Below are 12,445 nucleotides of genomic sequence, written 5' to 3'. Positions count from 1 at the left end.
GCTGCTGCTGCCAAGAGCTTAAATTTTAGAACTTTAGATTACAGACGGCATTTCTGAAGGTTGAACTCTGAATTAACTAGGAATGGAAGATGAAATAAAATATTGTCAGAGAATGCCCTTGTGACTACCCAAACTATGAAACACTTTATTCTATAAATACTGGCATCTTTTCCTGGTCACTTCAAAATGCAAACTTAATCAAAGAGGCTTTGAAGACTGTTCTCCAACTCTGGATGTATGTCTGACTATCTGCAGGTATGAACTTTTGGAGTTTCACTGACTAATCAAGTAACTGGCATTTATCTTCAGCTTCACTCTTCTGGACAATAAATAATAAGCAGTTAATGCCATTTCTGCTGGTTTTTCCTATCAGTTTCTTCTTCACAGTTTTCTGAACTATACAAATAGAATTCGTTTTAAGAGACATTTTTATTTACTTCTAAATCCACTTAAAAAATAAAGACAAATTGCAATATGCTGTCAGTCCTCAGAATTCAGCCCTCTAAAATAACATTCGAAGGTCACTGACGGTAATTCCGCTATTACCCTTCCCCAGTAACAGCCCGTGCCACGGAGCAGACCCCGTGGGCACCGAACACACATGAGCTTTAGAAACTTCTTTTACCGTAGAAGCCTGAGTTCAGCCAATAAAGTTGGGTTCTGTTGGGCTTTCTCAGGGGTGGGTTGAGAGGCTTGTTCGTGTTCCAGCCTGAGACGCTGAATTTCTTGGAGTATCTCTCTGTAGAAATGACAGAGGGAAGATTAAAGAGGAAAAAGGTCAGTCTCTGCACTGCTCTTAAATAGGGCTATAGCCCTTCAAGCACTCTTTCTGTCCATCTTCAGCTTAAATTCAGCAATTTTGTTCATGTGTGACTGGCACAGATTCAAAACTAAGACAGGTAAGTTAGCGCAGTCCCGTGAATTGCTGTCATACACACAGAAAAATTATTACTTAATAAGAAGTGGGAAATCACTTGTATGCCATGCGCTGGCAACGTCTCTCCCAAACCTTTCATGCAGAATGGGCTCAGAGACTGTTCCAAGAGGAAGAAAGTTCCATCTGCAGCATAATCTGCACTGCACGTGCTGTAGGAAGGGCTCTGAGGCGGCAGGGCCAGCACCCGCAGCCGTGCCGGCACCCTCAGCTTCCCACCCCCCTCTCCCAGGGCTCCTGGCGGGTCAGCAGGGGCGAGGAGAGCTCAGAGTGGCAGAGACAAACCCCGGGGCTCACAAAGGGAAGGCGATCAGCCAGCAGCCCAATTAATGCCGCTGCCTTCTGTGGAGCCGGGGGTGAGGGAACGTAGCACTGACGGCCAAGGCCTCACTTATTGAAATGGAAATGAAATCTTTCTGAGAGTGCAGATTATAATCTCTAATTCTCCCCCCCTCCGCTGCTCTTTTTTAAAACTGCTGAGCTGCTCTCCTTGCCAGGTTTCATCCCAGCACTGGCTGAGACGTCCCTTATCTGTGATCTCAGGGAATAATTTCAAATACCTGCAAGGTCTCTTGGTAGCGCACTGAAGCTACAATGGCGCAAGGACCGAGCTGTCCCTGTGCTCTCCAGGAACTGGCGTTCCTCCAAACCAACCTCCAGAAGTAATTTTTCCTGGTGTGCTGAGGGTGCCGTGGCAAGGGGCTGTGCCGGCAGCCAGCCGGGGGGCGAGCCGAGCACGGCTGCGAGGGGAGCCCGTCACGGGGCCCCCCGAGGCTGCGGGGGTACCCACGGGTGCCCGTGCCGTGCAGCGCACGGGGTTTGCAGCTGCTCAACCGTTTGCTTGTTAGAGCAGCACCCTCGTAGCTTCTCTTAGGCAGAAAAACACGAGCTCAAAAGGCAGGTGCTGAAGAAGCAGGTAAGTGCAAATGCAATATTATCATCATCTCTTCTTAACAGTCCCTCTGGAGCAAGAAGAATCTTCTAATCACAGAATGGTTTGGGTGGGAAGGGACCTTATAGCCCCCCCAGTGCACCCCCCTGCCCCGGGCAGGGCCCCCTTCCCCCAGCCCAGGGGGCTCCCAGCCCCGTCCAACCTGGCCTTGAACCCTTCCAGGGAGGGGGCACCCACAGCTGCTCTGGGCACCCTGGGCCAGCGCCTCACCCCCCGCACAGGCAAGGATTTTTGCCTTAGATCCAACCTAAATCCATCCTCTCTCAGTTTATAACCATCCCCCCTCGTCCTATTCCCACACCCCCTGACCCAGAGTCCCTCCCCCCCTCTCCTGTCCCCCCTTTAAGCCCTGGGAGGCCACTCTCAGGGTCCCCCCGGAGCCTTCTCTTCTCCAGGCTGAACCCCCCCAACTCTCTCAGCCCGGCCCCCCAGGGGAGCTGCTCCAGCCCCCCCAGCATCTCCGTGGCCTCCTCTGGCCCCGCTCGAGCAGCTCCGGGTCCTTCTGCTGTTGGGGGCCCCCGAGCTGGCCCCAGCACTGCAGGGGGGGCTCCCCAGAGCGGAGCAGAGGGGGAGAATCCCCTCCCTCACCCTGCTGCCCCCCCCTGCTCTGGCTGCAGCCCGGGGCACGGGTGGGTTCTGGGCTGTGTGTGCACATTGCTGGGTCACGTCCAGAAGAAGGAGACCATCTCCTACCACCCATCTCCTATTTCTTTCAGGCCTACCCAGTTTCTTCAGACTTTTCTGTCTTCCAGCAAAAGGAAAAAAACCCACTCATTCTTCTCAAGCTGAATTTACCCACCCCAGCCTTCCAACCTGCTCACTCCACTACACTGCAGCTCATTTATTCTCCTGCTGCCACCTGAACAGCTTACCCTGCCATGAGAAGGTTGCTGGGTCTGCAGACAGTAAGACAAGATAAAAATGCGGCTCCTAACGCTCAGTGCCAGTTAAGATGATTTTAAGAAGATCAGTGAAGAAGATCAACCTGCTCCCTGGGGAATAAGGGCACTGCAGCTGCATCCGCACTGAGCTAATTGGTTAATGAGGCAGCTACACCTTTCAATAAAAGATCTAGGAAAACAATCTGGTTAATATAATACAAAAGGTTAAAAACAACAAAGCACAAGGACTGAAGTCTTTTCTCAAATGTTGCTCCTAAAACAACACTGATCAAAGCTTGCTTTTTACCTGTTTTTGTTTTCCAGCTCTGCTATCAGCTGTCTTTGTTGTTTATTGGCATCAAAGCTGAAACCCAGGTCTGTTGGTGGGCGAGGCTGGTGGAAGAGGAACAGAGAAAAAATTAGACAAAATATTCATTACCTGTTACCACATATGACACAGTTTGGATCCAGCCCTGTATTTCCTGAATGCCGTGGTACGATACCTACAGCCCAGGCTGCCAAACTGAAAATAGCTGTCCTGAGGTGGACTCTGGGGGCACATCGAGATGTGGTTTTATGGGTGAGCGACTGCTGAAAGGTGACCTGGCTCATTGTCCTTACTGTCCGTCTGAACAATTTTATTTGCCCTTTTTTTTAAAGACCTCCAGAAAAAAACACAGCATGGCTATCTGTTCCTAAAACACCGACAGGCTTCCCTGGGAAAAGATGCAGTTGTATCTTTTCTCATAAAGTCTTCTAGTGAAACATTGACCTTCCCATATGTCAGCTGGTGAAGAAAAGTTAGAATAACTTATAGTTAGAGTGCTGGTACCTATACCACTGCCATCACAACACAGTGCTGACAATGTGGCTCACATTCTCCATTTTCGGGTTACAATGCTCTGGCACTATACAGTTTCATTAATGCTTAGAAATGGTTTGACAGAAACATCTCTACAAAAAGGTCTTCAAGCAGCTTCTGCAGAAAGCTGATACTAACTTCTTGTGGCCCTAATTGTCCCCTTTTTCCAGTTCATCACCTCAGCAGTGACACTGGGGTAACATGGAGTCTTCCAGTGCATTTCACTGTCGTAATTTGATGTTAAATAAATGTGAATCAAGACCCCCTGCCTCACATTACACAGGATTTCCAGCCAGTCCGTCCACAAACACAGCAGAAGCTTGACGTTGCTTGGTGGAGCTGCGACACCCCAAGCCATGCCCCCTGGGATGCTGAAGGCCAGGAACCACCATCCATTGAAATGAGTGAGATCACTCACAGGCGTTAAATTTAAGCACGGTCGCTGCCTCTGAAAAATCTAATTCTTCTCAACCCCTCCAAAGCATCACCCGAAGGGAGATTGCGGAATAAATGCATTTTCCTGGTGAGTCCTGACCTTTGTGAGCCTTGTGTTTGGCCCTGTTCGCCAGCAGCCATCCCCACGACTGAGGAAAGGACTGGGCAATTAAACAAGAATCTGTAGGTTCTGGGAGAACCTTCTGGCAGCTGGGCTGGCTGGTGAAGAAGCCAGTTAAATGGACCAAGAGGAGAGAGAGAAAAACTGCAGGGTCTTGTACTGGTTCAGTGTGGTTTTTCCAGTGGAATCCTAAGGGGCTGCTTAGGACAACTCAGAACTACCCTTCTGGCCATCAGACACGAGAAGCTGCCCACTTGGAGCTGGGGACACATCTTTTATCATGGACAGGTCTCCCCGGCTAAGAAGCGCCTGAGGAACGAGGTGGTATGTAGGGTCTGCTTCTAACACCAGGTCATTACAGAATCACAGAATGGTTGGGGTTGGAAGGGACCTCAGGAGGTCGTCTGCTCAAGCAGGGCCACCCTGAGCTGGCTGCCCAGGACCACGTCCAGATGGCTTCTGAGTATCTCCAAGGTGGGAGACCCTACAACCTCCCCGGGCAACCCGTGCCAGCTCTTGGGTACCCTCACACTAAGAAATGCTTCCTGATGTTCAGAGGGACCCTCCTTCTGGTCCAGCGGGTGCCCGTGGCCTCTGGTCCTGGCACTGGGCACCACTGGAAGAGCCTGGCTCCGTCCCCTTGGCTCCCTCCCGGCAGGTATTTACAGACGTGGATTCAACCCCCCGGAGCCTCCTCTGCTCCAGCCCCAGCTCCCCCCGCCTCTCCCCACAGCAGAGATGCTCCAGTCCCCAGACGAGATTTCCTAATTCTGGTGGTCTTCGGGCCTGATGCAGAGGATGTGTTCGTATTGGCAGTGCAGATGATTAAGCCCATGGTGTCTCTGCCTCCCACCGTGTACTTGAGAAATGGGGTGTCTTCTGACACAACAGAGCACAGTACTCTTTTGCTTTTTTGTTTTCATCTGATCTCAAGATTGCACAGATTTTTACCACAACTTTTTCAGAAGGACCTCAGATTGGGATCCTGGTTTGAGAAGATGCTTTCGCAACCATTTTCAGAAGCTATTCGGGTATAAAACCAGAAGTTGGAGGGAAGAGCTTGGCATCCATCAGTGCTTCTGGAGACAGGGGTGGAGGGTGACAGATCCAGGATGAAGGGGACAGACACCACTGGACTTTCAGTTTTGTTTCGCTGTGGGTGTCTAGAGTCAACTCTGACCGGAGTCAGGCTTGAAATGCAGATAGCACTCCTCTTCTTTGGGCAAACCCCACACGGTCGGTGGGTTTGAATGTGGGAAATGAGCTTTGCTTGAACGACATCCCTACAAGCACATCTTCTGTGCCCTCCCAGGTGATCTGATGGACACTTCAGGAGTCTCCTAATGATGTGGAAATTTCCTGTGTAAAAACTGCTTGCTAAGGAACATCCCAGGCAAGAAGAAACAAAACAGCTTGGGAGTTAAAATGAACAGTGTGGGAAAAAAAAAAAAAAAAATCATCAACCCAGAAACCAAAGTGCAGAAACACCATTCCTTGCTGCAGGGTCACAAAACCCCAACTTCCCCCAGGGAGTGGGAAGGAGCTGACGGCGCAGGGTGGGCTCTGCCCTCACACCCAAGAGCAGGGCTGCTGTGGGCGAGGAGCTGGGATGGACCTGCCGATACAGCCGGGGCAAAACCCCATCTCTCATCTCATCTCATCTCATCTCATCTCATCTCATCTCATCTCATCTCATCTCATCTCATCTCATCTCATCTCATCTCATCTCATCTCATCTCATCTCATCTCATCTCATCTCATCTCAACTCAACTCAACTCAACTCAACTCAACTCATCTCATCATCCTGACATTCGGGGTAGGTGCCCGTTGTAGGCAGCAGCGATGCCACCCCTCTTTCCATCTTGGGGTGACCTGAACAGTCTCGGTGTAGATAACATTGATAGGACCTACTGGTCCTCCAAACCAGTGTGTCACAAAGCCCAGGTCCCACGGTCTCTCCCTGCATCCCGGTACAATCTGCTACAAGGACAAGTGGAGGTGATGTGTTTCATCTGCAGCCTCAGGAGCTTCCTGAGGCTCTGGGGCTCTTGGGGCTCCATCCAAAGCACATGAACCTTTGTTCTGCTGCAAAGTAGGACTGTACCTATAAAAACAGTCTTGTCCTTAATCCATTTCTTCAGAAATCCTGTTCAAAGCCTGAAATCACCCTCACGACCTAAAGTACTTGAGTCCTTAGAAGCAAAGACAACACTGCAGGGAACTTAGAGGACACACATCCCTCATGCTGCTCACTTCCAAACATCACTAGTCAAGGTCTTTTAGAAACTGTACAGTGGCTATTTTATATGACAATTCAATGTTCTATCACTTCCAAGAGCCTATTTAATTTTTTAAAAACTTGGAATCACAGAGTCATTGGGGTTGGAAAGGACCTTCTGAAATGGTCTAATCCAAAACCCCTGCTCAAAGTAGTGAACTGCAGCGGGTGGCTCAGGACGTTGTCCAGCTGAGTTTTGAATACCTCCAGGGAGGAAGGCTCCACAACCTGCTGTACCTGTTCCAGCCTTTGAGCACTTACACCTTAAGAAAGTTTTTTCTTCTGTTTAAATGGAAGTGAGCTACCGCCCATTGCCTCTTGTCCTTTCATGGGGCATCACTGAAGAGAGTCTGGCTCCATCATTTTACTTGCCACAATCTTATATTAACACACAAAAAGACCCCCACAAGCCTTCCGAAGGCTAAACAAGCCCAGAAAAAAAATTCAGGCTGCTGATACTCCCCCGACATCTAAACCTTCCAGGTTCTTAAACTTAAAAGGCACCTCATGCTCTCCCTGAGGGTTTGCATAGGGGGATGCCCACAGTGGTGAAATAAAAAGCACCAGGCAGAGGCACTGGAATTTGATCACCCATATTGTTAGATATTTAGTATAAACTCTGCCTTATTTTTAGCCCAGACTAACTAGCTCTCTCAAGCAAATCCCAGCACGGTTCGGGATTTACCTTAAGCCGAGAACTCTCTGCAGCAGGTGGTTTGTACGCAGCCGCCCTGTCCTGCAGGGTGAGCGTGCTCAATATTAGAGATGTGGGCACTATTGGTTTTTAAGGACTGCTGTCCATAAACCCCGAGTGTCTATTGTACACTCAGCTATAGAGAAATAGTGCTCATCGCTCACCCAATCTCTACCACAACGTGGACTCAGGAGGAGAGGTATCGAAACTCTTGCATACTCAAAAGTGTATCCAAGAGCCACTGAGTCAGCACTGAGCCTGCTGAGAGTACAACAGAGTCTAATTGCTACTGCACTCACCCAGAAAATGTGTGACAGCACTTGTAGCTCTGTCTAACCCTGAATGGGCACTAAGGCACAGCTCCTGTCCCACACTCCCCAGCAAACAGGCACCCGGGGAGGCAGCGGGCTCCAAAGAGGCAGTGGTGGTCAGGAGGCAGCCCTGGGATCCCGGGTTGTGCTCCCTGGGTTAGGTTTTATTAAAAAAAGGTCCGATAGTGGCCTAATAGTAAAAAATATTAACTACCCAGGACGTGGAATTTACAGCCCTGGGGGTAAAGCCCCAAGAGTAGGAAAGAGACGACTGACTGAAGACAACACAGACAGCTGCTGTGAGCAGCCGGGGCAGGAGGAAATCCATCAGGTACTTAAATAAACCTGAGGCAGTGGCAGAGCTCTTGTGTTCCTCTCTGACAGCACCACGCTTACAAGGTGACACTCCAGACGCCAGCAGAAGCTATCCATAGAGCTTACACCTAGAAGGAGCTAACAACTACAGACCAGTCAGCTTAACCTCAGTTCTCGAGGAAAAATCACCACATAAATCCACTTGTAAATACTTAAAGATAGGCTAAGTAATGGCCTGGGCGGAGTTTCTAAGAACAAATCATTCCAAAGCAAACTACTTTCCTTTCGTAGGAAAAAATCAAATCCTATATATAGGAGAGAAAAAAATAACACAATACACTTTCACCTCAGCAATGCTTTTGACATCCTATTGTGGGGTTTTACAGATTTCCTCTTAGATTTAGCACCATTCAATATTTTCATTAATATCACTGATGATGGAATGAAGTATTTACTTCTTACATCTGCAGACTGTATCAATAATATCATAATTATCAAATATCAAAATTCATAATATCACTATGGTGACCTCCTACTGCTTTATAGGACAAGATGAAATATAAAATATACTAGAATAGAAAATCATTTGAGAAATTAAAGAAATGGTTTGAAAAACTAGGTTGCATTCTATTAAGACAAGTGCAAACTCTCATGTTTACTTTTGACATGTCAAGTACACAAACACCGAATGGATAAGGCAGCAGTTCTGCAAAAATGGACTCACAAATGAGTTTAGTTCACAACCCAAACACAAGCCAAGATCCTCGTGCTGTTGTAGAGTCTGGGGACGGGTTGTCTGAAGCCGGGTAGGCTGTGTGCTACAAGGCGTGACTTATTCCTGGTCTCTGACCCAGGCGAACCAGTTTCCAGGCTGAGCATTAGAATTTAAAAAAAGCTAAGGGTCAGCTGGAGAAAGAAGGTGAAGAAGAAGAACAATCAGAGGTCTGTAAATCACGACACTGAGGAAAGACTGAAAGAATGAAGAGAATAAAAGAACGAGAGGAGACAACATAAGAAACTTCAAATATACAACACTTGTTGCAAAGAGGCAAGTAATATATTGCTTTTCATATCCCCTGAGATTGGGGAGTGAGTAGTGGGCTCAAACTGAGCAAGGAAGCGTTACGTTAGGATGTAGGGAAAACTTTTTACTGGTAGGTGAATTTACACATTAGAACAAATTCCCTTGATAGACTCCATCTGAGGCGGGGTCCATCCTCTGGGGGTTTTTAAAAATAATCTGGATAAGCCTCTGCCCAACGGTTTGTGCATAGCTGAGCTGAGCTAGAGTGGGAAATGCCGGTCGGCAGGTCCTCGGTGGCCTGGCACGATTCAGAGCCAGGGAAGCCACTGACCTGTCGGGGCACTCCAGCTCTGACAAGGGGGGTGCAGGCTGCATGCAGGGCGCTCACATTTGTACCCATCTATTACGCGCAAAGAGAGAAGGTGTGTGATCAACTATTCAAAAGTGACGGCCAACTTTCATTTTCATACTGCAGGGAGCAATGTTGTTTGGCCGTTTCCAGACTCACAGGTCACTGTTCCCTTTCCAAAAACCTTCCCTTCTCCACAAACGAAGCCAGGTACCTTTCTTCTCTCTAGTCAGAGTTAGTGTGGGGACATGTCCCCTTCTGGCACCATAGCTGAAACCTTCCCTGAGCACTGTTTCCTGCGGTATGGTAAATAGGAATGGCTCAGAACATTTCACCCCATCCACCACCATCATCATCATCATCATCTCTTTGAAAAAAAAGTAATCTCTCCTCTAAAATGCCCTCAGAATGTCCTGGAACTTGTATTTCTATCAAATCTAAAGATATTAGAGGTGTTCACTATTTTCAGGCTTGTGAACTAGATACACGGTTATTTGAATCATCAACTTCCCATCCCTTCTGTTCTGACTGAAGGAATTTTTTCCTTTATCCTTTAAAGACCGGAAAATCTGACTCCCAGACACCTTTCTGCTCCCATCGCTTCTCAAGCTCTTCCATTAGGTTTCCTCTATCACTCCTTTTTTCTTTTATCATTCTTATTACCAGTCTTCATTCATATTGCTTTATAAACCTCTAGAGACATGTAGCAACTAATGAAGCAACTGACCGTCATATCCTTAGTAACAAAGATGTAAGATTAATGAAATACTCATCTTTTTTACTTTTTCAGTTCTTTTGTTGATGGGAAGAAGTCTTTTTGTTTCCGTTGCAGTTTTGGGTGGCGTTTTGAGTAGCTCAAGCATTGCATTTATCTAAAACTTTTTTCTCTAACTACTAGAGCCTGGTAGCATTACGCAGCACAGCTGTGCAGCATTTGTGCACAATCTGACATTCTGTTCACAAAACCACACCTGAGTTCCAAGCATCCAGGGTGGAGGGCACCTCTGTTCACCACTTCTCACAAACAGGAAGTCATTTAAGTAACTGCAAATTTCTTTTCAGTTACTTTGCTCACAGGATCAGTAACCTTAATCTTTCCTTGACTGATTGTTGATCGGCAATCCCCAAAGCTCCTTTACAACCTAGCTGTGAGATATAACTGTTTTCTCTGTGACAGGCAAGTATCTTGCTGTGGCCTGTACGAAAATACGTCATAATGAAAGAGTTTACAATGGACACCTGGATGTGAAAAAGTTTGCTGCTGCCTTTCTCAAGCCTAGATGATTGCACGCTGTTTTATGGAGTTTTAATAAACCCTGGTTCGTCTTCTGCAGTGATCTCAGGATGTCCTCACTTCTGAAAACATCTGATTTCATGGGTGAGAAGAAGTATTGCTCGGGGTAAAAGGGTTCTGAAGAATGACTGAGAAGCTGGTGGACACGGTGTGGGACCTGTTATTCACCTAAGGGTTTCACATGAAATTCATATGAGTAGTGCATTACCTCTTCGAGTATTTCAATGCATCTTCTAAATACAACTATTAGGAGATAATTAAAATATGAGGTATCATTCAAATGTGCCAATGCCATTCTGGGCTCCAGGCTGGGCACTGGGAGGACAGCCCCTATTTCTTTAGTGAACGAACTCCTCTGGAACACGTGGAAAGAACCTAACTGTAGCTGTTGCTCTCTTTTCTGCCCAGCATTTTATTAACACCAAATTCTTACTGTCATCACCTTTGGAAGAGCTTTGCGTGTATCGTATAGGATTGCAATGGCAAATGCTTTTCTTCTCATAAATCCAGGGAGACAGAATCCATTAGAGCATTTGCATGCTACCATTTACTTTGATGAGAGGTACCTGTCCTCTCTGTGAGTTATATGTGGTTCTTAAAACCTCTGAACTTAGAAGAAAAAAAAACAACCCAAAACATTAATTTACTAGTCAGCACTCTTCGGTTTGCACTCCATCTTACTGGACAGGTATGAACGATTTGTGTCTTCCAAGATTTATTACTGTAATTGCTTTCTTTACAAAGCCTAGCAGGTTGAGCTCCCTACCTGCTCGGCAGCACCGAACACCAGGGACACATCCCCTTTCTACTCAACTCTCGCAAAGGCTTTTTACTACAAACAGAGTGCAAAGACCTGGTGGGAGTCAACAGCATAAGATGTAAGGTCTTTGAAATTACTGCAAAAAAACCCCACCAAACCCCGCTTTTGCATGTGCATGAGAAATGAACAGTGCTTATATTATTTCATCCTCGGTAGCTTTCCTTCTCAGTAAGGAGTAAATATCTCAGGAAGAGAATAGTCCTAACTATTATGGCATAGAACCAATATGGAGATCTTGTCTTGGCCCTCCTGAATGCAACTCCCAATTTTCTAACAATAATGTAGCATGACCAAATCCCCAAACGTCACCGATCCCTGCAGAAATAACCTGTAGAGTTTATCCAGTGTAAAAGGATTCTGAAGTGTGGTGGAATTTGAAAAGAAAACAGGCTTTCTGACAGTGAGGTGTAACACAGGTCTCTCATTTTATACCAAAGAGCAGCAAGACCGAAGCTGAAGCTTTGTGAGCTGAGGACTAAAATTTTAAGTTAAAATGTTAAAAAAAGTTAAAGTTTAAAAGCTAAGGAAACTCTCCAACACAGCTAAAGGTACGATTACCATTGTCTTCTGCTTTCCTGGTGCTCAGCAGGAATGCCGAAGCCTCAACAGTTCTGAGAAGATCATCCAAATGGCAAGCCCCATTTTCTCTCAGCAAGAAAATTCATAATATCATAAAATCTACTTAAAATTCCTAATTTCACATAGGAACAGTAAAAAATTCTAGCACTGGAATTTAGTTTTCCTATGAACAGGCCATTAAACTTGAGAGAGCGCCATGCTGGAACTTCAAGTCACAGAATCATAGAATATCCCAAGTTGGAAGGGACCTGTAAGGGTCGTTGAGTCCAATTCCCTGTTGGACTGGTATTTGTAATAAGGAGCATTCAGACCTCACCTACAAGCACACCTTTTTGGGTGATAAAAGAGGATTTAACGACGGCGTTTAGTCAAGCCCCAAAAAGCCAGTTTGGCAAGCCGTTGCGCTCTTCCCTCACCCTGATTTGGAAGAAACGGTCAAAGAGCAGTAAAGCTTGTGCCTCGTGGGCATCAGATCCCAGGCTCAAGGTGCAAGGTCTGAACGAGTGTGATGGAAAGTCTGAACCAGTACTTCGCCTGCCCATCACTGTGGCATCTCAGTGTTCTTTATGATCAACAGACAAAGAAGAGGAGGAAA

The 12,445-nt window shown here is 46.8% G+C and overlaps 1 protein-coding gene across 11 annotated transcripts in view; it reads right to left on the bottom strand.

Annotated features, from left to right (window-relative positions):
* The window catches only part of DTNB (dystrobrevin beta), a 212,810-nt gene that overhangs the window by 64,622 nt on the left and 135,743 nt on the right, over positions 1-12,445 (bottom strand). For 10 of the 11 annotated variants that reach the window (XM_042803206.1, XM_042803209.1, XM_042803210.1 and 7 more), the window contains 2 exons: positions 3,075-3,160; positions 626-739 (listed from right to left, as the gene is read on the bottom strand). In XM_042803206.1, coding sequence (XP_042659140.1) covers positions 626-739; positions 3,075-3,160 — 200 coding nt within the window. Of the gene's footprint in view, positions 1-625; positions 740-3,074; positions 3,161-12,445 lie in introns of those variants that run through there. The other variant, XM_042803216.1, reaches the window with a different exon arrangement.

Source organism: Tyto alba, unplaced genomic scaffold (assembly GCF_018691265.1).
Source record: "Tyto alba isolate M040663 unplaced genomic scaffold, T.alba_DEE_v4.0 Super-Scaffold_40, whole genome shotgun sequence".
Classification (NCBI taxonomy): domain Eukaryota; kingdom Metazoa; phylum Chordata; class Aves; order Strigiformes; family Tytonidae; genus Tyto; species Tyto alba.
Note: the sequence above shows the minus strand (reverse complement) of the source record. Positions and strands in the feature narration are given on the sequence as shown.